The 21,620-nt window shown below is 52.0% G+C and overlaps 1 protein-coding gene across 7 annotated transcripts in view; it reads right to left on the bottom strand.

Moving 5' to 3' along the window:
* Positions 1-18,005, bottom strand: part of AXIN2 (axin 2) — a 33,602-nt gene extending 15,597 nt beyond the window's left edge. For 5 of the 7 annotated variants that reach the window (XM_064150630.1, XM_064150633.1, XM_064150635.1 and 2 more), the window contains exons 1-4: positions 15,625-15,712; positions 13,484-14,413; positions 6,366-6,506; positions 56-158 (exon numbers count right to left, since the gene is read on the bottom strand). In XM_064150630.1, the coding sequence (XP_064006700.1) occupies positions 56-158; positions 6,366-6,506; positions 13,484-14,307 (1,068 nt within the window). In that variant the 5' untranslated portion in view covers positions 14,308-14,413; positions 15,625-15,712. Of the gene's footprint in view, positions 1-55; positions 159-6,365; positions 6,507-13,483; positions 14,414-15,624; positions 15,713-16,515; positions 16,640-17,867 lie in introns of those variants that run through there. The other 2 variants (XM_064150631.1, XM_064150632.1) reach the window with 2 other exon arrangements.
* Between the last annotated feature and the right edge of the window lie 3,615 nt (positions 18,006-21,620).

Below are 21,620 nucleotides of genomic sequence, written 5' to 3'. Positions count from 1 at the left end.
CCCACATCCAGTCCCATGGCCAACTCAGACCCTTGCAGCTCCCACCTGAACTTACCGGAAAATGAGGTAGAGAAACTTGACCGTTGGCCTTGACACTGCGATGCATTTCCCGCTGGAGCTGCTTCTTGCTCCCGATTCTGTACGGGGGGATCCCATCTCTGCACATGGAACAGAGGTCACCGTTAGTTGGGGCTCTCCCCATGCTCTAACCAAGACTCTTCTCCATCACCTCTGAAACCACCCAGGCATACCACTGGCCCACATTCCCAGAGGTTCTTGAACCCTCTGGACACGACCTGAGGCTTCAAACATCTGCTGGCTCGGGAAATGCCTCTGCCACCATCTACGTGGCCATGCAGCCAATAAGCTAATGCTGGAATCCAGGCTAAAGGCAACAAAATCTGTGGGGAGACACCCAAAGATCCCATCAGCTTCGCTTACAGTAAGGCCCTTCCAGTGCTGAGTTTCTGCTTCTGCCCTTTCTTTCTGTTATTTTTTAACCACTGAATGACACTCTCTACGACCACAACTTTTCCCAAGCTCTGAACACCCCATGGAGGGTCAGCACAGTGGAAACAAGGAGGAGAGGCTGAAGATGGATGACCACCAAAAGGTTGCTTCCCATCCCTAGCTCTGCTTAAGACCTGGGATGTTTCTCCTGCCCTGAGGCTGGCCAACACAGGCAGGTCAGCATGGGGCATGAGCAAAGCTGGGCCATACCCTCCGGGCAAGATGCCGCTCCCCTTGGCCATGCCAGCTCACGGCCAAGAAGCTGTGAGAAGAGAGCAGGAGAGGAGCAGTGGTGGGAACAACCCCCTGCACAGCCCTGCTTGAGGCAGCACAGGGTGTTTTCATCTGGCCCCACAAAAAATAACCTCGGTTAGGATTAAAGAGCCTTCTGCAGACAGTGGGGACAGCCGGAAGAGCATGCCTGGAGATCCTGAATGTCTAATTCTACCCCTTCCCTCAGACTGGCTGAACACCCTTGATCTCTGGTCCCATCCCTTTCATCCACCTGCCCCCACACCTGACTCATCTCCTGAGTGGAGAAAATAGCTCCTGCCCAAGGAGCAGCAGTGGCAGCTGAGCAGACAGCGGTGGCCCCATGCTGCTTCCAGAGGAGCCAGCACAGCATGGTGCCCCTGTGTGCCACCTCCTGTGGTCACAGCCATAGTGGGCACACACCAACGTGTTTTGGACACGCAGCTGGAGACGTGATGCCAGGGAAACACCCTCCTGGAGACACCAGGTCCCTTTTCTCTTGAGGAAGATGATGAGATGCCACTGCTCCACACTCGAGCTTTGAAGCATGCTATTGCAGGCCCTTGTGAAGATCTTGGCCAAAGCTTTCAGCTGCCATTAAATTGTTTTAATGAGCAAGATCAAGCTGCAAAGCCTGGAGTGAAAGATTTGGGCAATTTCATCTTAATTAGCTTGGAAAAATCTTCACAATAAAAGAGAGTATGATGGGACTGTAGAGAAAGTCCTTGATGCCACGAGATGAGCACCAGCCTCCTCCAGACCCAGCCTATGAACACACATTGCACTGCAAGTGAAAGGAGCTAATTGTCCTCACGGCCCCATTGCACAACACAAGGCTCTGGAGTGTGTTTGCTGGGGGAGCAGCCCAGCACACACCTGGGCCAGCCATGGCCACCAATCACAGATGCTGGTGACCACCATTTATTTCTGCTCCACAGCTCCAAGGGGTTTCAGGGCTTGGAGCACATGGCAGGCCTGAGCTTTGGGGGAAGATGAGGGAAAAGCAAATTTAAGGTGAAAGCTGCAGCAACTGTCCCTTCAGAGAAGCATCTGTTAACTGAGGTGAGCTGAGACAAGGGAAGACCTTCAGTATGGGGAGTAAAACAAGCACTAGAGAGGTAAAAGTGCCAGCATGAGCAGGCTGCTGCACACAGGTGGGACTAAGTCTGTTAGCATCTCTAATGAAAGAGCTGTCCTGTGTAACTGGCAGCCCAAGAGGTCACATGGGGAAGCAGCTGAAGGTCTCACACGTTCAACATGAGGGCACATAAGGACATGACCAAGGAACAAAAGAGCACCTCACTGCCTTCCTGCATTCTTCACCTCTCTCCGGGTCTGCAAGCACAAGATGCCATCCCCAACCCCTCTGCTATGGCCACTAAGCTGGGAGCACATCTCCTTGTGGGGAGTCATAGAATCAACCAGGCTGGAAGAGAACTCCAAGCTCAGCCAGTCCAACCTAGCACCCAGCCCTATCCAGTCAACCAGACCATGGCACTAAGTGCCTCATCCAGGCTTTGCTTGAAGACCTCCATGGACGGTGACTCCACCACCTCCCTGGGCAGCCCATTCCAATGCCAATCACTCTCTCTGACAACAACTTCCTAACAACATCCAGCCTAGACCTCCTCTGGCACAACTTGAGACTGTGTCCCCTTCTTCTGTTGCTGCTTGCCTGGCAGCAGAGCCCAACCCCACCTGGCTACAGCCTCCCTTCAGGTAGTTGTAGACAGCAATGAGGTATGCCCTGAGCCTCCTCTGCTGCAGGCTGCACACCCCCAGCTCCCTCAGCCTCTCCTCATAGGGTTTGTGTTCCAGGCCCCTCCCCAGCCTTGCTGCCCTTCTCTGGACACCTTCCAGCACCTCAAAATCTCTCTTGAATTGAGGGACCCAGAACTGGACACAGCACTCAAGTATCCCCAAGCTTTGAGCTCTCGAGTGGGACCATCTCCACCCAAAGGGACAGGCCTGTGGAGCTTCAGAAGCAGGAGCTCATGCCACTTCCATGCAGGGTGGTTTGAAAGGCAGAAGCAAAAGCAACACTGACCCCACTTCAACACAGTTTCTTGTTCAGCTCTGTGCAAAACCTCCTCTTGCCCCAAAAAGCTCCTTTGGTTGCACCAGAGAGTCCCACATCAAACCTCCCGCTCCCTGCTTCTACAGATCTGCCTCATCAGAAGTGTTTTACAACATGTGGAATTAAAAGAAAATAAAGGTTTAAAATGAAAGAAAAGAACAAAAAGAAGTAGTTCATTGGGATGGGAAGGCTGTGGAGCAGCTCAGGGAAGTCACCTTGGGAAACGGGGAGAGACTTCTGCAGCCACTCTGATGAGTGCTGTCTAAACAAGTTAGGCCAGGAAAGGCTGAGGTTAGACATTGGGGGAAAGTTCTACAGTGAAAGGGTTATCAAAAGACTGGAACAGGTTGCCCAGGGAAGTGGTTGAATCACCATCCCTGGATGCATTTAAAAGCCATCTAGATACAGTGCTCAAGGATATGGTGTGTACTACTGGCCCTGGGAGGGCAGACAATGGTTGGACTTGATGATGTTGAAGGTCTTTTCTGACCATAATGATTCTGTGAACCAAAGCAGATAAAGCAGAGAGAAAATGAACACCAGAGTTGACAGGATGACCAACAGGAGATCCCAACTGCAGGAGGGACAGACAGATGGAGCTGGAGCCAGGTCGAGTAGAGCAAGAGATATAGGGGGGTGGGGGAAACCCTGATGCTGAAGCAGACCCAGACCCCTGAACCAGGAGAAAGTCCCTTCCAAATGAGGTTTCAGGGCAGGACAAGAGTTAACCCCAGCTCTCCAGGTGCCACCTCTGCCCTTGCTCCAGCAGCAAACATCTGCACTCCCCTTCTTGGCTACTAAAAGCTGTGGGCTGAGAAGCTGCAGAGTTTAGGCACTAAATAATAGAGTTTAATTACAAACATTTCAGCTAACCAGACTGGGGCTAAGCCAATCTGTTTCTGGGGGGGGGGAAAACACGAGTTTGAAGTCTTCTACCCAGTCAGCTGCCATTTAAGCTGAGCCAATTATCTTAGCCTTTTGACTCAGATGTGCCTGACCTAACCTGAATGTAGTTTTACTGCTGCTTTGAAATATCAGACTCATGCGCATATGCATTCACTCCCATCTTCATTTGGCAACGGCTCTGAAACAAGCCTCTGATCTTGCCAACATCAAAAGCCTGGTTTGTAAGATAAGGTAATATTTGAAGTTTGCTCAGCAGCATTCCCCTGTGTCCAAAGTAAATCCATAAATAAGATATAAGCAAATAAAAAAAAAAAAAAGCCCCTTTCCTCTTTCCCCCCCCCCCTTCCCTACCTCCCTCCTCAATCAAGAAATGGAAATAGGAATTTGCCTGATGCTTTGTGGCTATTGCAAAAGAGATGTGGGCAGCCTGAGCCCTGGCACCTCTCATCAAATAAAAGGTTGTTTGGAGCCTTCTCCTCCTTCCAGCACAGTTCAGACGTAGCTTTCTTTTGACAAAACAGCTGCTAGGTCTGACAGACTTTTCCAGAACGAGTTCTCCCCCTCCAGCTGATAAGCCAAGAGAAGGGATTTGCGTTCGCACTGATGAAGAACAAACCCAGGTCCTCTGCTACAGGGGGAGGACCCTCGCAGGCAGGGGAGAACTGGGGCTCGACTCTGGGTTTGTGCCCCCAGACAGGTTCACAGCATCCTCAGCCACCAGCAGAGGCAGGTGCCAGGAGAGGCTGCGGACCCCACGTGTTTCACTGCGCTCTTGGCAGCCAGCAGCCCTTCTCCTCTGCAAAGGAAGTTTTACATCAGCCTTAACTTTAAGCCCAGCCTCCAAAACTGCCAATTTTACCTCTCCCACTTCCAAAAACACCCTGCATATCCTGGCGTGCCCGCCAATGAAGCTTGGCTCTGGGGACGCCTGGGCAGCCCTGCAGCAGGAAATATCCCTTTTATTGCAAACTCGGCCCCCTCCCCAACCCTCCCCACCGCCCCCCAACCTGGAGCTGCGGGCAGTTTAATCAGCCAAGCTTCCCCAAACTCTCACAGCCTGCACTGGCCATTGTTAGGGCAGGAAAAAACAGGCAGGCTCCTTTCACGGGCTGCTTTATGGGGAGCTCCTATTCACTTGTTCAAGCAAATTTCAAAGCGGGCTGCTGCCCTCTCATCCCCGCTAAGCTCCCCTGGACTAACAATGGGCTGAAAGCGATTCAGTTAAGCCTTTCATCCACCATGCACTTTATTTCTCACTCAGTGCTCTCATCTGTATAAGGCCTACAATTGGCATTGCTGTGAAGAGAGGGTATAATCCTAGCCCTGTGAATCCCAAGTGACCCTACACTGGTCCAGAAATGACTAACCCAATGAATGCTCTGTTGACACATGATCACATACAACCAGAGCCAGTAGGAAGAAATAAAGAAGTCACCCTATGATTCAGCTCTTTTATTTAATGCCAATATTGTTCAATAAGGGAATCTGGTGGGACAACAAACTATTTTTTTCCAGAATATCAGTTCAAAACACACATGTGCATCAAAAAAAAAACACCCCACACCACACCAAGAAGCCAGCACAACAACCACCCAAACAACAAGCTTTTGTTTATGCATCAAGGGGGATTGGTAAATCCTGTTTTCTGTTGTGCATCACCAGGCAGCACTGTTGGCTTGAAAAACCCAGCGTGCAAACCTCTCCAAGGAGCACGCAGCAATCACTGCATGCATCTGATCAGAGACACTGGAGAAAGTTTCACTCAGAGATGGGGAACAGGAATGCAGCCCTCAGTTCACAGGTAGGCTTTTCTAGAGCATTTCTACTTAAGTGAGGATCATGGAACACAAATGGCAAAAATCCACCTTCAGCCCAAGTTGAGAAAATGGTCCTTAGATGCACTAAGTGAGGCCTGCTGCCTCCTCTACCCCCAGACACAAAAGCACTATTCCTCTCCTGCTGGGGAAAGCAAACTGAGGCAGAACAGCCAAAGGACTTACTGCCAGCTGCACACTTCTCAGCAGAGTCAGGAGGAAAAGACAGATCCTGCAATTCCCAAGCTCAGCCACAGTATCATCTCTCATCCTTAACTCTCCTGAAACACCCAAAACTGATCCATTCAAACGGCTCTTTGAAGGCTGCCCCAGCCACACTAGATGAGCAGCTATTTGCCCCTTCAGGTCACTGGCCCTACTAATGTAGATTCTTCCATTAATGATGAACCTTAATTACAGAAAGTACTTCCTACAGGAAGTAATCTCCTCCTCTTTGATGACTGGTAACTAGCTAAGGAAGCCTGGCCTTAAGACAAAGGCAGAGCGAGATATGCTCCTTGGGCTGGCCAGGGAGCACCATTAGAATCAGGGACAGCATGTTTGCTCAGCTGCAGTTGCAGAAGGGCAGAAGAGGGATCCATGATTTTACTCCATCTGATACCTACAGTGGCTGCACGAAGCACAAGGCTACCATGCCCTGCTCCACCTCTCCATTTAGGCAACAACAAACAGAAGCAGATGATGCCCCTGGACCCACCACTCCCATAAGACCCCATGGGTGCACCAGCACAGCTGATTCACAGATGCAGCATGCCAAAAGGACTCAGCCAGCAGAAGCTACTTACACGCTGCTGTCTGTCATTGACATGGAGTCGTCCGTCAGGGCATCACTGGAGATTTCGCTGTCGTTCGCGCTGGTTGCAGGGGCAAACACGTAGCCAGAATTCACATGGTAGGGGTTAACAGGGTCGTTCCTCTTGAAGGACCTAGGGGCAAGCAGAACAGGAACCTATTACCAACCAGACAGGGGCCTCAGATCAGCAGCAACCAGGACACGCTCCAGCTGAACACGTCCAAAGTCCACCTTTCAAGATGTTGCTTTAGCATTTGAAGCACGCTTTAGAAAGTCCCAGCAAGCATCTCTGCATACCTTCAAAAACTTGGCCCTTAAAGTTTGATGCTGCACTGCTGAGGTCAGCAGGAGTTTTGCTGTTGGCATCAGCAGGCAAAAGATCAAGAAGTTCATGGTTCAAGTTCCACCGCAAGATTTTGAGGCACCAGCTAATAAATGCTTAAGTCTGTTGTGAAGACAAGAGTTAGGGCTTAAGTCTACTCTGAAGACAGGAGTCAGGGCTGCTTTGGGAGCACAGGTTACAGTGTCTGCATTGCCAGAAATGAGAACTATCTGAAACTACTGGAGCAGGACCACTGTATGTCAGAGGAGGCATGAACAGGGCTGGAATCTGTTGTCTCAGGGTTGGCCTCCCAAAGACATGTAGCATCTTCCTTCCCTTATACAGACATAGAATCAACCAGGTTGGAAGAGACCTCCAAGATCATCCAGTCCAACAGGCAATAAAAAGGCCTCTTTTTAGGAAAAACTGCTACCTGTTCAACTTATGGTTTTGTGCACAGACTTAGGTGGGGAGGAGGATGGGAGATGTCAGGATGGGAGCAGCAGGTTGTCTGAACAGGCATGGAGGTGACTGACACTGACGCAGCAGCCATGTGGGTGATTGATACTGATACCAACACCTTTGGAGAAGTAAACCCAAAGCCCAACCTGGATGCTGAGTCCCCCAAGAGCAGTCTTGTGAAAAACTCATGGGCAGCCACAGGAGCGTGGCAGGGTCACCAAGGCAGAGTGACCACCACACAGAGGAAGGGACCTGGGCTTCCCTCTGCTCATCACTCCAACTTCCCAGCCAGAATCAATATACATATCTCCAGCAGGAGATAAGGGGATTATGCAGGGAGGGTTGAAAGCCCCCTCTTAAGGTGCACATTTCGTCCCTCTTGCAGGGAAAGACGGGGTTGTTAAGCTTCTCCCTTTGGATATCAAAGCAAAAAGCCTTGTCATCAGATAAGGACTGCTGATTTTAATAATTAGGGCCACTTACCCACGACTTGGGGGCCTAAGGAATGTGCCAGCAGGCTGGGCAGGTTTGTTTTTTCGGTTGGTGAGGGTTTTTTTTTTCCCCTTTAATGGTCTTTCCACCTCCCTGCCCCCACAGGGAGGGGGTTGGAGGGGACCAGCTGGGTTGAAGTGAGCAGCAATGCCTTCTCTCCAGCAAACAAGCAGGCAACCCCCCATCCCCAGCTCACTGCCTGCCAGCACTGAAAACAGGAGCCTCCACAAAGCTGAAGTTTAAGACAAACAAACACAAACGACCCCAAACCAACCAAAAAAAAGCCCACACTAAGAAGGAAAAAGTACAACTAAAAGGAGGGGGAAGCGTGGTGGGGAAGATAGGACTCTCTGGTATGAGAGGCGCGGGGCTGGCTGCAGGCAGGTATTCAGCCCAGCATTCCTTTCCCAAGGAGGCCAAAGGCATTTCTGATGGGGAGATCAAGATGTTAGGAAATATATAACTGGGAAGAAGGAGGGGGGAAGGAAAGAAAGAAAGAAAAAGAAAGAAGGAGATAGTAAGGAATGCCACAGGAAAGAAGTTAAAGCTTCAAAGATAAATTAATTCCACATGTGGGTGAAAGCAAAGTTCTCCCGCTAGGAAAAAGCTCCTCTAGAAAGCCATGTCACTTTTCTGCTTGGATTCAGGGGGATGTGCAAGCCAAAGGACCCTTCCTAGGTCCTCAGTGGGCTGCTGGGTCCACTGTGGAGGGGACACAGATCTGTCTAACTACTCGAGTCGTCTTGGACTGCATCTACATCTTAGCGCTCCAAGCATCACTAGGTTGGAGGGTGCAGGAGGCTTCAAAGGGCTCAGGGCTGCAGGAGGTTCAGAGGCACAGAAGGCAGCCCAGCACAGGACCACCACCTCGGCTGGCAAATGTTTGTGTCAGCCCTGGACTCATAGAATGGTTTAGGTTGGAAGGGACCTTAAAGATCAGCCAGGTCCAACTCCCTGCCATAGTCAGGGAGACCTTTCAGTAGAACAGGTCACTCAAGGCCTCATCCAACCTGGTCCTGAACAGCTCCAGGGAGGTTGTGGTGCACAGAAGCACCCAATGTGATCTTTGATCACATTGGGTGCTTCTGTGCACCACAACCTCCCTGGGCAACCTGTGCCAGTGTCTCACCACCCTCACTGCAAAGAGCCCTTTCCTAGCATCCAGTTTCAATCTCTCTCTTGATTCTGTGCACCACAATCTCCCTGGGCAACCTGTGCCAGTGTCTCACCACCCTCACTGCAAAGAGCCCTTTCCTAGCATCCAGTTTGAATCTCTCTCTTGATTCTGTGCACCACAACCTCCCTGGGCAACCTGTGCCAGTGTCTCACCACCCTCACTGCAAAGAACTCTTTCCTAGCATCCAGTTTGAATCTCTCTCTTGATTCTGTGCACCACAATCTCCCTGGGCAACCTGGGCCAGTGTCTCACCACCCTCACTGCAAAGAACTCTTTCCTAACATCCAGTCTGAATCTCTCTCTGCCATTTTAAATCCATTCCTCCTCATCCTGTCATTACAAGACCTTGTCAACAGTCCCTCCTCAGCCTTCCTGTAGCCCCCTTCAGATACTGAAAGGCCACTTATAAGGTATCCTCAAAGCCTTCTCTGGAACCCAGGAGGGCTGATTTGCCCTGTTCTTCCTTCCAGCAGAAGCCAGGGTGGGGGTGGAGGCAGCAGGTCCACATGAGCATGGCAAGCAGGAGAGGAGGTGTGTCCCAGCACAGTGTTTGGAAAGATATAATTAGAGAAAGTGGCCAGAAGTAACTCATCTGCCCATCAGCACCTGCAGCACCAATTCACCTTCCACCACCTCATCACGGCCACAAACCAAAACTCCCTGGAGTTGACTTATTTTTAAAGCAAGCCCTCACACTCCACAGCAATCCCAACATCCTTTCTAAGGAAAAAAAACAAACCCAACCAAACCCAGCTGGGGGGCTGAGTTTGCTAAGTTTAATTTTTTTTTGGGGGGGTGGGGGTGGGGGGGGAAGTATTACTATTTTGTTTTTCATTTGCCCACTTCACTACAGTAATTGCACCCAGATGCACCGAGCTGCCTGCAAGGGTTTTAAATTCCAAGGGGGGGAGAGCAGTGGTCTCCTGCCACAGATGCTGCACACACAAACACCCAGCCCAGCTCCAAACTCCATATGCAAAGTGTTTTCAGCTGTCAGGTAGCAGTTGCTCTGGAGCTTCAAGGAGAATGTCTGATGTTTCTCAGCCTATTCTTATCTTGATGCGATGACACACAGCGTGGAACTCTCTACATGCTATGTTAGGCAATGGGCATATCAGAGGTATTATAATGCCATGAAAATTTCTGGGGCTCTTGGCACCTTCATAGCATGGGTTACAACCATTTCAGTGTGGGGTGGGTTTTCTTTTGGTTTATTATTGTTATGGCCATGCTTTGCTTCTTAAGAGCTAAAAGCACTCTGGCAGTTTGAAGCACAGATTTATACAGAGAGAAGGAAAATCCACAAGGAGCGTTCTGAGGCAAAACTGAATCTCATTAAGTGTTTTCTTGGGACAAATGTCACTGAGCAATCATGGGTTTAGAAACAAAAAAAGGGGGGGGGGGGAGGAGAACAAACCCTCATGCACAAACCAGTAGAAAATAAAAGTGTATTTTATAAACTATGTTAATCACAGCTTCCATGCTGGAATTGCAGAACACTGCTTCGAGCATAGCTTTACAATGGCATCATTTACTTTGATAATTGAAGCCAAACTTGGTTCCAGTAACTTCACACACAAGCAGCTCCACCAGCAGGTCCTTTCAAAGGCCAGGAAGCACTGGGAGCCAGCAGAAGACCATTTGCAAGCCCCAGCCTTCCTGAAGCCAAGACCAGTCATAGAATCAAGCAGGTTGAAGAGACCTCCAAGCTCATCCAGTCCAACTTAGCACCCAGCCCTATCCCATCAACTAGTCCATGACACCAAGTGCCTCATCCAAGCTTTTTCTGAGCACTTCCACCACCTCCCTGGGCAGCCCACTGATGTTGGAGCTGAAGAGGAGGCAGATGAGTCCACCTTGGGGCTGCAGGAAGGCAGGTTAGGGAGCGGCACTGCAAAGGAAGAGGCACTCTCTGTGTACACAAAGTCCTGCGTGATAAATTTAGAAGCGCGGAAAAATAATAGCTGGAATTCCTGGAGCGTGGGGCCAGGTCCAGCACGGCGTGGGGAGGCCACTTTTAACTACACCACAACCTACAGGGGAGAGGAGCTGCTTTGAAGGACAAGAGGGAGGGTTCTACATTTAAACTACTCCCTGTATTAGGGCTCCAAATAGACGGCCAGCAGCGTGCAGCACACGCCTGGTTTGCAGCCAGGTGCAAAAACTGTGTTTTCGCTTGACTTCTCCTGTTCCTGTCCATCACTGATGCCGGGGCCAAACAAAGTCATTCAGCTTGCATGGTGTCTGTGCTCTCCTGTTTGCCGTGGGTTTGGCAGCGATTCCGTGCCCTGGGATTTCCAGGTGGTCTCCCATGCAAACACTGGGCTGGGCCAAGGTCGCTCTGCTCCCACCCGTCAGGTGTGCCCAAGCCCAGTGCTCCCAACTTTCACTGGTCTAATCACATTGAAACCCAGCGAAGCAAATGGCAGGAGCCTGCACAGCACTTCAAAACCATAACGTGCTGAGCAGAGATTCTTTAATTCCATCACACGCACGAGGAGGGAGGTGTGGTTTGGCCACTCACCAGGAAAGACTTTGTGCAAGCTTCAGCTCCAATCCTAAATGCTGAGTGATGAGAGATAACCCATCCATATGCTCATCAGCTTCTAGCACATGCACGCACAAGTGGCTTCACAAATGGGTAGCTCGGGGAGGAACTGAGAAAGCATCTCAGCTTGACCTCCCTCTCTTTGCATTGAGATCTCTCGGCCCCATGGAGAGCAAAAGCTCCTGGAAATTCAACAGAAAGTGATCAAAGCAAAATGCACTACCTAATGTCCTAGGAGGGTAGATCTGACATGTGAGGAGCAAGCTGCATTAATCCCTGGACAAAAAAGAAAGGAAAGCAAAAAAAAAAAAAAAAAAGGGGAGAAAGAAAAATGGAAAGGGAAAAGAAAAAAAAAACACCAAAAACCAGCACTAATCAGGCAAGCTGCCACAGTTCTGCGAGAGCTCTCCTGGACAAGGCACATGTGGGTTTTTAGCAGGGCCTGCAGCTTTGGTAGAACATTACAGCCAAGCCCTTCCAGCACTGAATACCAACAAAGGCTGAGAGATAAAAGCATCAAACATCCCCCTCCTGGAAAGCAAGCGAAGGGCAGCAGTTCAAACCAAGTTCTGGAGAACAGCAGATGCTCAGACAGTTAACATTCAGGCACGCGATGAAGATCCCAAACCCCAAGTCTTCCACAGACCAGCTGCCAGCGAGTGCCCCCTCCCCACACAGCCCCCCTGCAGGAGAGGTCCAAAGGCCACACCAGGACAAAGCGCATCCCTCCTCCTGTCTGCACCCACGCCCATCACCCCTCTGCTGGCAGGATGGGCCTCCAGGAGAGGACCAAAGAGGCCTCTGGCTCAGCAGCACCCTCGAGGGCGAGGGGACCCTCCCAGCTCCCAGCATCTCGGCACAGGGAAGCCCAGCACAGCTGGAAGGTCTCCGCAGGGCAGCAGAGGAGGGAGCGCTCCAGCAAAGCCTCCCCAGGAGAAGCCTGATGCCCTTTGATGTCCATGAATCACAGACACGCTCTCAAAATTCCTGTAAACGAGATGTCAAACACTCACCATACCAAACCCCAACCTCCTGGGCCAGCGGAGGAGAGCGTGCATCTGCCAGCAGAGCCCTCTCCTCTCAGCCCTGATTCAACAATCCACATTTATGGCAAGGGTGGGGAGAGGAAAGAATACATTTTCAGAGGATTATACAACTCATCATTTGCTCATCAGAGTCTCTCCCATCCCCCCTCCCCCCCTTCACTTTGAGATGGCTCTTACTTTCCTCACCCTCGCACCGCTCTGCCATCAACACTTCCAACAAAAGGGTTCAGCAACACAGATGCACCTCAAGACAAGGGCACAAAACGATCCTGCCACCACACGACACTCCTCCTAAGCTGCCACTAGATGCAACCACGTCTTAAGGAGTATAACTCTGAGCACGCAGCCAACAGGGGAGCACCAAAGATCTGCCGTTACTCTCTACCTGCGACATCTCTATCACCTTAACTGCTCAGTGTTAAGTATCCTCCTGGCTGCACCGGCTCAAAGCCGCCATACACGAGTCTGACACGACACCGGCACCCAACGCGATGGGAGAGGCTGCACATCACACACGGCAAAGTCAAAATAAAAGCAGATTTGGTGCAAGTTGCAGAGTTTGATGTAATAAGGGCATGCATTTCCTCCTCCACGACCGCACAATTGCTTCCCACATAACCAACGTAGTTAAACACTGGTTGATGGTGGAGCTGGGGAACTGGTAGGTTACATTATTCATGCGTCTCTATGATCCACTCTACTACTGCTCTTAATAGGTTTGAAAGTTGAACCAATAATTAACGTATGTCCGGAGGACATAGCTGCTCTGAAGTTTTTGATCTAGAAGAGAACTGAAAGAGCCAAGAGGGCTTAAGAGCACAGTATCTTGTTTTCCTCTGCACAGAAGGGAGAAGAAAAAAAAAGGCAAATCCAGCCAATCCCTTCCTCCCCCCCTCCCCCCCAGAATTCCAGCGCTGGGAGGCGTGGGGAAGCCCCCAAAATCCAGCCTGCCCTCAACACCGAGCTAGGTCCTCAGCACACCACCCCAACAGCCTTCCTTCCAAAAGGCACTCCCCAAGTCCTTGAAGTTCAGACAAAGCACCATCCCCAGGGGTTCCCTTACCTGTAGCCGTTCTCGATCGTTTCCGTCGCTCTGACATTCGCCGTAACCCTCAATGTCTTGCTGGATAGTCCAACCACCGAAGGCAAGATTTTGTTCTTAAAGTCTGCACAGCTCCATTCCTCTTCTTCATTCAAGGTCGGGAGATAGCCACAGACAACTTTTAAGCTCCCCAGTCCGTTGCTGTTCATGTAAGCAGGATTTTCTCCTCCACTCCTTACATATTCGAGGTATATATCAGAAGTTAAAAACATCTGGTAAGCATTTTCCTCCATCACAGTCTGAATCTCAGTCTGTGCCTGATCAAACATGATGGAATCTATCTGCTGCTTCTTGATGCTATCCCTTATGTAGGTCTTGGTAGCAGGCTTGAGCTGCTTGGAGACGATGCTGTTGTTCTCGATGTACCTTTTGTATATAGCTTTGGCTACTCTTAAAGTTTTGGTATCCTTAAGGTCCATCTGCCTGAAGCCATTGCAGGCAAACCAGAAGTCTAAGGTATCCACACATTTTTCCCTTTCCAGGAAGGTCCGAAAAAGATAGGCACCATCTTGATCTCCCAACAAGGAATGCAAGGATTTGGTCCATCTGGCCAGAGGGGAGTCTGGGGATGCGCTGCCTTCCGGCTCCCCAAGCCCGTTCTCATTCCTCCGTGGGGCAGGAGGCACCGGCATGGCCTTGAAGCTTTGGCTTTTGGGGAGAAAAGAGCTGGCGAGTTGAGGACATGGTGCTTCTCCTTCCTCTCCCGGGACAGGGGGGCGAGGAGCGTCTTCCCTGAAACTGCTGCTGGGGTCTGGGAGGTGGGCGAGGACCACAGCGCTGCTCATGGCTCCGGAGCCCGATGGGGAGAGGAGCTCCCAGTTGCTCCAGGAGCTGCCTGCTCCTCTGCCTGTCTCTGCCTGGAGTCAGCAGGGGATCCTCTGAGCCTCCTCTCTGCGAAGGGAAAAAAAAAAAAGCGGGGGGGGGGGGGGGGGGGGGGGGGAAGAAAAAAGGAGTATTGATCTAATCAAAACCAGATCCTCCCAACATCAAAGACAAAAAGTAAACAGGCTTTTCAACTCTTCACAGTCACAGAGAGAGAAAAAAAAGAGCAGGAGAGAAAGGCAGGGCAGCGGGAGCGCGGCTCTATCGCCAGCCCGATCGCGACTATCGGATCCGCTCCGCTGAACTCCCGCCGCACTTTTAGCGGGGCCGGGGGGGGTGGGGGAAGGTGGAGGGAATGGGGGGGGTGTTGCAGTGGGTCCGTCCCCCCCCCCACTCCCGACAGCTCAAGCCAGCACAGGGCGTCCCTACCCCGGCATCTGGTTTCCATTTCTTACCCCCTCCATACCCCCCTCGCCCTCCTCCAGCGCGTATGTTGCGCGCCCCACCAGCTCCGCGCAGCCGGGGCCGCGTACCCCCCCGCCGCCCCCCCTTTCCGGGAAGGGCTTTTTGGGGCGCTTCTCTGCCGAAATGAGATGCTGGAGCAAGCACCTACCAACCCACCAAAAAAAAAAACCACTCGGGGGGTGCGGGAGGCTTAATGCGTGGTGGAGGTACCTGGGCGCAAAGAGGCATCCCGGGCACGTCAGCCCCTAGACCCCCCCCCCCCGCCGGAGCCCGGAGCCATCAAAGCAGGCTCCGGAAAGAGGAGAATAAATAGAAGGGCGCACCGGGGAGGGGGTTACAGCCCCCGGGTGGTGCCAAGCTCAGCCGGCCGGGCTTCCCAGCGCGCAAAATCATAATAACTAGTAATAAATAACAATAAATAATGAGAATTAGAATAAAAACCTGCTCCAGAAATGGCGACGAGCTGGGAGGAAAGAGGTCGGAGCTGGAGCTGCGAGGGGGGCGAGGGGGAGAGGAAGGGAGAAGGGGGGAGCCGGGGCGGGGGGGGGGAAGAGAAAAAGTCCGGAGCGACTTAGATCCTCCGAGCCTTGTGCAACAAGCCGAGCACGGCCGCGCCCGCGGAGGGAACGCGCCCGCGCAGCGCGGGCACAGCAAAGAGCCCACGCCAGAAAAAAAAAAAAAATTAAATAAAAAATTAAAAATGTGTAAAAAATGTTTGTTTTAAGAATAACAACTAGGGAATAATCCCTGCTCAAAAGCAAAACAAGCCGCCGGGAACGCGGCCCCGCTGCCCCCCGACCGAAGTTGCCACTCACCGCGGAGCCGAAGCTCGCTGCGCGCCCGCGGCCCCGCCGCTCTCCGCCGCCGGCAGCGCGCAGGCTGGCCCCGCTCCCCCCGCGCCCCTCGCTGTCCTTCCTCCTCCTCCTCCTCCTCCTCCTCTCCTCCCCGGCGGTGCAACCGCATCGGAGAGCATCGGGAAAGGGGGGTGGGGGGAATGTGGGAGAGGCGAGGGGGCTGCGAGGGAAGGAGCCCACTGCGATCCGCGCCTCCCTCCTCTCCCTCCCCGGGTTATTTATTTTATTTATTTTAAATACAAAAGCGCAGGTCCCGCCCCCGCCGCCTCCCCCTCCCGCCCCTCCCCGCGGCCCCGGGCTCTCCCCGCCAGCGCTGCGCGCATCAAAGCGGAGGCCGGCGGAGCGGGTCCTGTAAGGGCGGTAGCGCCGTTCCTCACCGCCCGCCACGCTCCTACGTTAATAAAAAGAGGTAAAACCAGGACTAAATAATTTTTTAAAATATAAGAAGAAGAAGGAGAAGGAGGGGGAGGAAGGAGGGGAGCAACCTCTGCCTCTCCGGGTGCTCCCGCTCCTGGGTATCCCCGGGGCGAGGCGTGGGCTGAGGCGGGGGGAAGCTTCTGCCCAGGAGAGGGGTGGTGGTGGTGGCGTTTGACCATTCGTGAGGAAAATAAAATCATTCCATTATTTCGGAGTGGATTTATTCCATTTTTTTTTGCTCCCCTCTGCCTCCTCTCGGCATCCTGAGGGCAGCTACGGACTTGCCAGGACCCTATCAAAGGCAAACGCTCGGCTGCCGCCTTTCACCGCCCCCCGCGCCGCCGCCGCGGCCTTAAAGGCGCCGCGCACCTCTTCCGCGCCCCTTCCGCACCCTCGCACCCCCCGGCGCCCCCTTACGCGCGCTCTTCCGTGTACCTCTGCGCACTCTTCCGCACGCCTCCGCGCAGCCTCTTCCCCTGGCCAGCCCGAGTACTGCAGGGCGGGAGGTTACTCCCCGGCATGAAAAACTTGGCGGAAAAAAGAGAGAAAAAAGAATTGGGGTGGGGGTGGGGGGGGGAAGGAAAAATAAGAAGGAAAAAGTTTTCATCCGCGGGAGCGCAGGAGGCGGGTCCCGAGATTTATTTTGAAGCAGCTAATCCGAGGGCATGCGTTCGCTCTGCATACTAATGAGGCGAGCTGTGGCTGCGATGCAACTGGCACACCGGCAAAACTCTCTGCAGTTGCGCTCACAGCCCCCCCCCCATCTGTTAAATATTAAACACGGGCAACGGAGAGGGTTGATTGGTGCGTTTGGTTCCCCCCCCTCTCCCCCGAAACTTCATGCGAAAGGTTTGAATTAGGGCTTGGCCCCCAACCCTGTCCACCAGACTCAAGCAGCCTCCTGCCCTCCTGCCTGGTCTGCTCCCAGGCTGGAAGTGGGGTTCCCACTCCTGGTGGGAGTCCACCTTGGCCCCAACCAGCATAGCCATGGCTGGGCTCTGCTCTCCGCCTTCCCATCGCCCTCCCCAGCCCTACAGCTCTCTTCTGGGAGTGTGGAATTCACGGGCACAGAGCTCAAAACTGGGGGGCAGAGCAGGATGGAGGGTTACACCACAGCACGGTGAGCTTTTCAAGTCAAGCTCTGCTTTATTTTTATCGTTATTAATTAATTCCTAGCTTGAAAAGTCCTTCTAGAAGCCTCAAATGGATTCTATCGTAGCCCTGAGAAAAGACTTTGGGATCGAGCTTCACTCTCAAAACCACTTCTGCAGCTCAGCAGAATACTCCCTGTGCCAGTCCCTCCCCATCTCAAGCCTCTGAGCAGGGAGGACCGTGGGCACCACCACCTGAGGAGACCCATGCCTCCCTGTCCCCAGGCTTGCAGCTGGGCTCTCCATGGTTCCCTTTTTCCCAGGAAAAAGCTTTGGAAAATGCCCCAGCTTCCTTTCTTTTGCTGGACCTGCTGCCTGCAGGGGCCAGGAAGGTGCTGGCAGCTGGACAGAACTGAACACATGGCAATGCCTCTGGCAAAAACAACAACAACAACGACAAAAAGGCACCTTCCATATTTTGGTGTGCCTGAACACCATTTATGGCACCTCCTGGGCAATGCAACAGCCAAGTGCAGCCCATCATTGCACCAGCCTGCACTGCCCTGTCCCCTCAGCCCACCTCTGGCACAGGGCACAGAGCTGCCTATGCCAGCCAGCAAAACCACCCACAGCCCCAGAAATGGATCCAAGATAGATGCTGCTTCCACCACCAAGGTTCATCACCATCAGTCTCACCTAGTTCCCTCCTGTCCTGCCACCATTCCCTATCTCCACATCAAAGGCAACTCCACGGTGAAACCCCAGTGGATCCCATCACTCCACTGCTGGTCCTGTGAGCTTAACCTGGTCCTAAAAGAGAGAGCACAACCCACTTGTGACCATAAACCCACACCTCTCCCTTCCCACCCAAGCCACTTTCTCTATAGGCACCACTGAAAAAGCCACTGGCTTGCAACATCCCTAAAGAGGGTGCTTGGGTTCACCTAGCACCGAGGAACTCCTCATTTCTTCCTCTCCTCTAGGCCCTGCACAAACCACTGTCTCCACCAAGATGACAAGCCAAGCAGCAAAGAGGCCACGTGTGGTGGTGGCCCTGGACGTGGCCTCCTTTGAAACTGCAATTTCATCAGCTCTGGGATGGCCAAATCCACCCAAGAGCCAGGCACAGCAGAGGGGACCTAACCATGGGTGTTCCTAGGTGCCCACACTGGACAACCTGGGCTAATGCTGTGCAATAACATGTGGCTGAATTTCTTGTTGCTGCCCAATTGTATCTTTCTCAGGCCTGGGAATGGCTACCACCAGGCACAGAAAGCAAACATTCTGCCACATCCACGAGCCAAGCAGTAAAAGCCAATTCTGGGCACAACAAGCAGTTATGAATTATTAGAATTACTAATATTTTTGGTGGTTGTGATGATGATGATGATGATGATGATGATGCCAAGTATCAACGTGCCACAATGCTATTGCTGTCTACAGCTACCTGAAGGGAGGCTGTAGCCAGGTGGGGTTGGGCTCTGCTGCCAGGCAAGCAGCAACAGAAGAAGGGGACACAGTCTGCAGTTGTGGCAGGGGAGGTCTAGGCTGGATGTTGTTAGGAAGTGGAATGGGAATGGGCTGCCTGGGGATGTGGTGGAGTCGCCGTCCCTGGGGCAGTTTAAGGCAAGGTTGGACGTGGCACTTGGTGCCATGGTCTAGTCTTGAGCTCTGTGGTAAGGGTTGGACTTGATGATCTGTGAGGTCTTTTCCAACCCTGATGATACTGTGATACTGTGAAGTTGTTGTCAGAGAGAGTGATTGGCATTGGAATGGGCTGCCCAGGGAGGTGCTGGAGTCACTGTCCCTCGAGGTGTTCAGAAACAGCCTGGATGAGGCACTTAGTGCCATGGTCTGGTTGCTTGGCTAGGGCTGGGTGCTAGGTTGGCCTGGATGAGCTTGGAGGTCTCCTCCAACCTGGCTGATTCTATGATTCTACTGAGCCACAAAAAAATGACCCTTTGCTAGGACAATGAACAGCCTATGTCCCCTGAGCCCTTTGCAATGGCGACAGTGAGAACACCTCCAACCCCCAGAAGGTTGACTGATCACCTCCTGCTCCTTACATCTTGAACTTGCCTTGAAACAACTCTGGCATTAAAACAAAACCAAACCAAACCAAAACCAAAACACAAAAAAAAGCTCTGAGTCCCATTTATGACTGCAGCACAGAAAATTAAGCCATTATAATTGGAGCCTGAAAACCTTGGACTTTTCCACTTTGGAAGGGAAAAAAAAAAAATCTCATTAAGTTCCATTCATTATATTTCATAAAAGTGTCATTTAACCAAGCCCCATTGTGCAATAAAACTGCCCTGCACCAATGCCCTGGGGCTGCCCCGAGCAATCAAGCAACTCAACCCAAGCCCTTCATTTACTGGGTTATTGGGCATCACACGTGCCTAAGTGCAGCTCGCCCAAAGACCTGTCCAGCCCACCAGCCTCGTTATGACAGCCACCAAAAAAGCCAACCAAAGGGATGATTCAGGATCAAAATTAGAGGAGGGCAAGCCCCTGGGGCCGTGGCTTTGTGTGGCAGTGCCCGCGGAGCAGCTCGTCCTCCCCCCAAAGCTGCGGTGGCCCCGTTCATTTGCTGCATGTCCAGTCAGGGAGTCTATTTTCTCCTCCTGCCCACGGGGAAGAGTCACGTAGTGCCTGGGATTTGAAAGCAATCTGATGAACTAGGCAGGCGGTGGCAGGTACAAGAAGGTCTTCCAGAGTTTTCTTCATCTTTATCAGCTTCTGGAAGTCCTTGTTCGTGGATCTACAGGGAATCTCTGTGTTCAGGTAGCAGCTGCAGTCATCAAGAAAGCAGCCTATCTTTGAATTTCCTTCTGATTTTTCCAGGCTCAACTTGAATCTGAATCCCCCAGGCTGAACAGAAGGAAAATTAACTATTCCTATTTTATTTGTCAGCCCTTTTTGCTTTTTAGATTAAAAAAAAACCACCAAACCAACAAACCAAATAATTTATAATTTTAAAAAATATTAATAATTAAAAAAAAAAAGAGAGCCCACGTGGGAGAAAAGGACTGCAAGAAGCTGTGCAAAGTGGTGCCACCCAGGCGTGCTAATGCCCGTGCAGAGGCCAGCCACGGCCTCTCCTTGCTGCCTGCTGCTGTTAGAGCACATTCACAGGCAGCGCAGAGAAGCTTGAAGTCAGATTGTGGCACCAAAAAGGAATAATTTTAGATGAAAAGAGTCAGTTGGCAGCGAAGCTACACAATAAAGAGGAATGGTTTTCTCTTTTGTGTGTCTGTGTATGAGAGGGAGCTTTTTGAGAGCAGGTAGTAAAAGGAAGGGGGGGGGGGGGGAAGAAAAAAGCAGAGGGAGCCATGAAGGACTCGAGAGCTGGTCTGAGAGCATCGCTGCCGTGGGCTCACAAGGCAGCACCCCCACCTTGTCCTAACTGCACCCAGCCAACTCAGCTCCATTCCTGCCCACAAGGCAGATGTTTGGCCGGTGTCTCGTTCCAAAAGAGATGTCTCCAGGTTGTTGTCTTCCTGCAGCAAACTAGGTCAAACATCAGGAACGTTCAGGCTCTGAGAACCACACCAGTGCCGGCTTGGTCATCCCCAGACGTGGCCTTGGCAGCAGAACAAGGAGCTCCATCACATCACAGACTACAAACACCTACATTTGAGACTGAGCATGTCACGGATGAGAAGCCCTACGCCTGAGGTCAGAGTCCTTCACTGTGCACAAGGAGACACCAAGGGCCAAAGAAGTGCCTTCTTTATGGACAACACCAAAGCGGTGATGAAGCCAAGAGACGCCACCAAACCCTGGCCAGTTCTCACCACTCGGGCCAAAGTGTGCTGCTGCCTGACACCAAAGTTACAAATGCACTTCAAAAGGGCTGCTAAAACCACTGGCAAGATCATAGAATCATAGAATCAACCAGGTTGGAAGAGACCTCCAAGATCATCCAGTCCAACCTAGCACCCAGCCCTATCCAATCAACCAGACCATGGCACTAAGTGCCTCATCCAGGCTTTGCTTGAAGACCCCCAGGGACGGTGCCTCCACCACCTCCCTGGGCAGCCCATTCCAATGCCAATCACTCTCTCTGTGAAGAACTTCTTCCTAATATCCAGCCTATACCTACCCCGGCACAACTTGAGACTGTGTCCCCTTGTTCTATTGCTGGTTGCCTGGGAGAAGAGGCCACCCCCCACCTGGCTACAATGCCCCTTCAGGTAGTTGTAGACAGTAATAAGATCACAGGGACATTGATGGGAGATACAGAGGAGGCAGGAAAGGAGAATGCTGAGCTCCTTCTTCTCCATGAACACCACTCATGGGCACAAGACAAGAATCATTAGGCTGGAAAAGACATCTAACATCATCAAGTCCAATGTTCTACCTAATACCTCCAAGGCCACTATGCCATGGCCTGAAGTGCCACATTTAGCCATTTTTTAACACCTCCAGGGATGGTGACTCCAC

The sequence above is a fragment of the Pogoniulus pusillus genome, chromosome 11 (genome assembly GCF_015220805.1).
Source record: "Pogoniulus pusillus isolate bPogPus1 chromosome 11, bPogPus1.pri, whole genome shotgun sequence".
NCBI lineage: Eukaryota > Metazoa > Chordata > Aves > Piciformes > Lybiidae > Pogoniulus > Pogoniulus pusillus.
The sequence above is the reverse complement of the archived record's forward strand: the minus strand, read 5'-3'. Positions and strand labels throughout refer to the sequence as shown.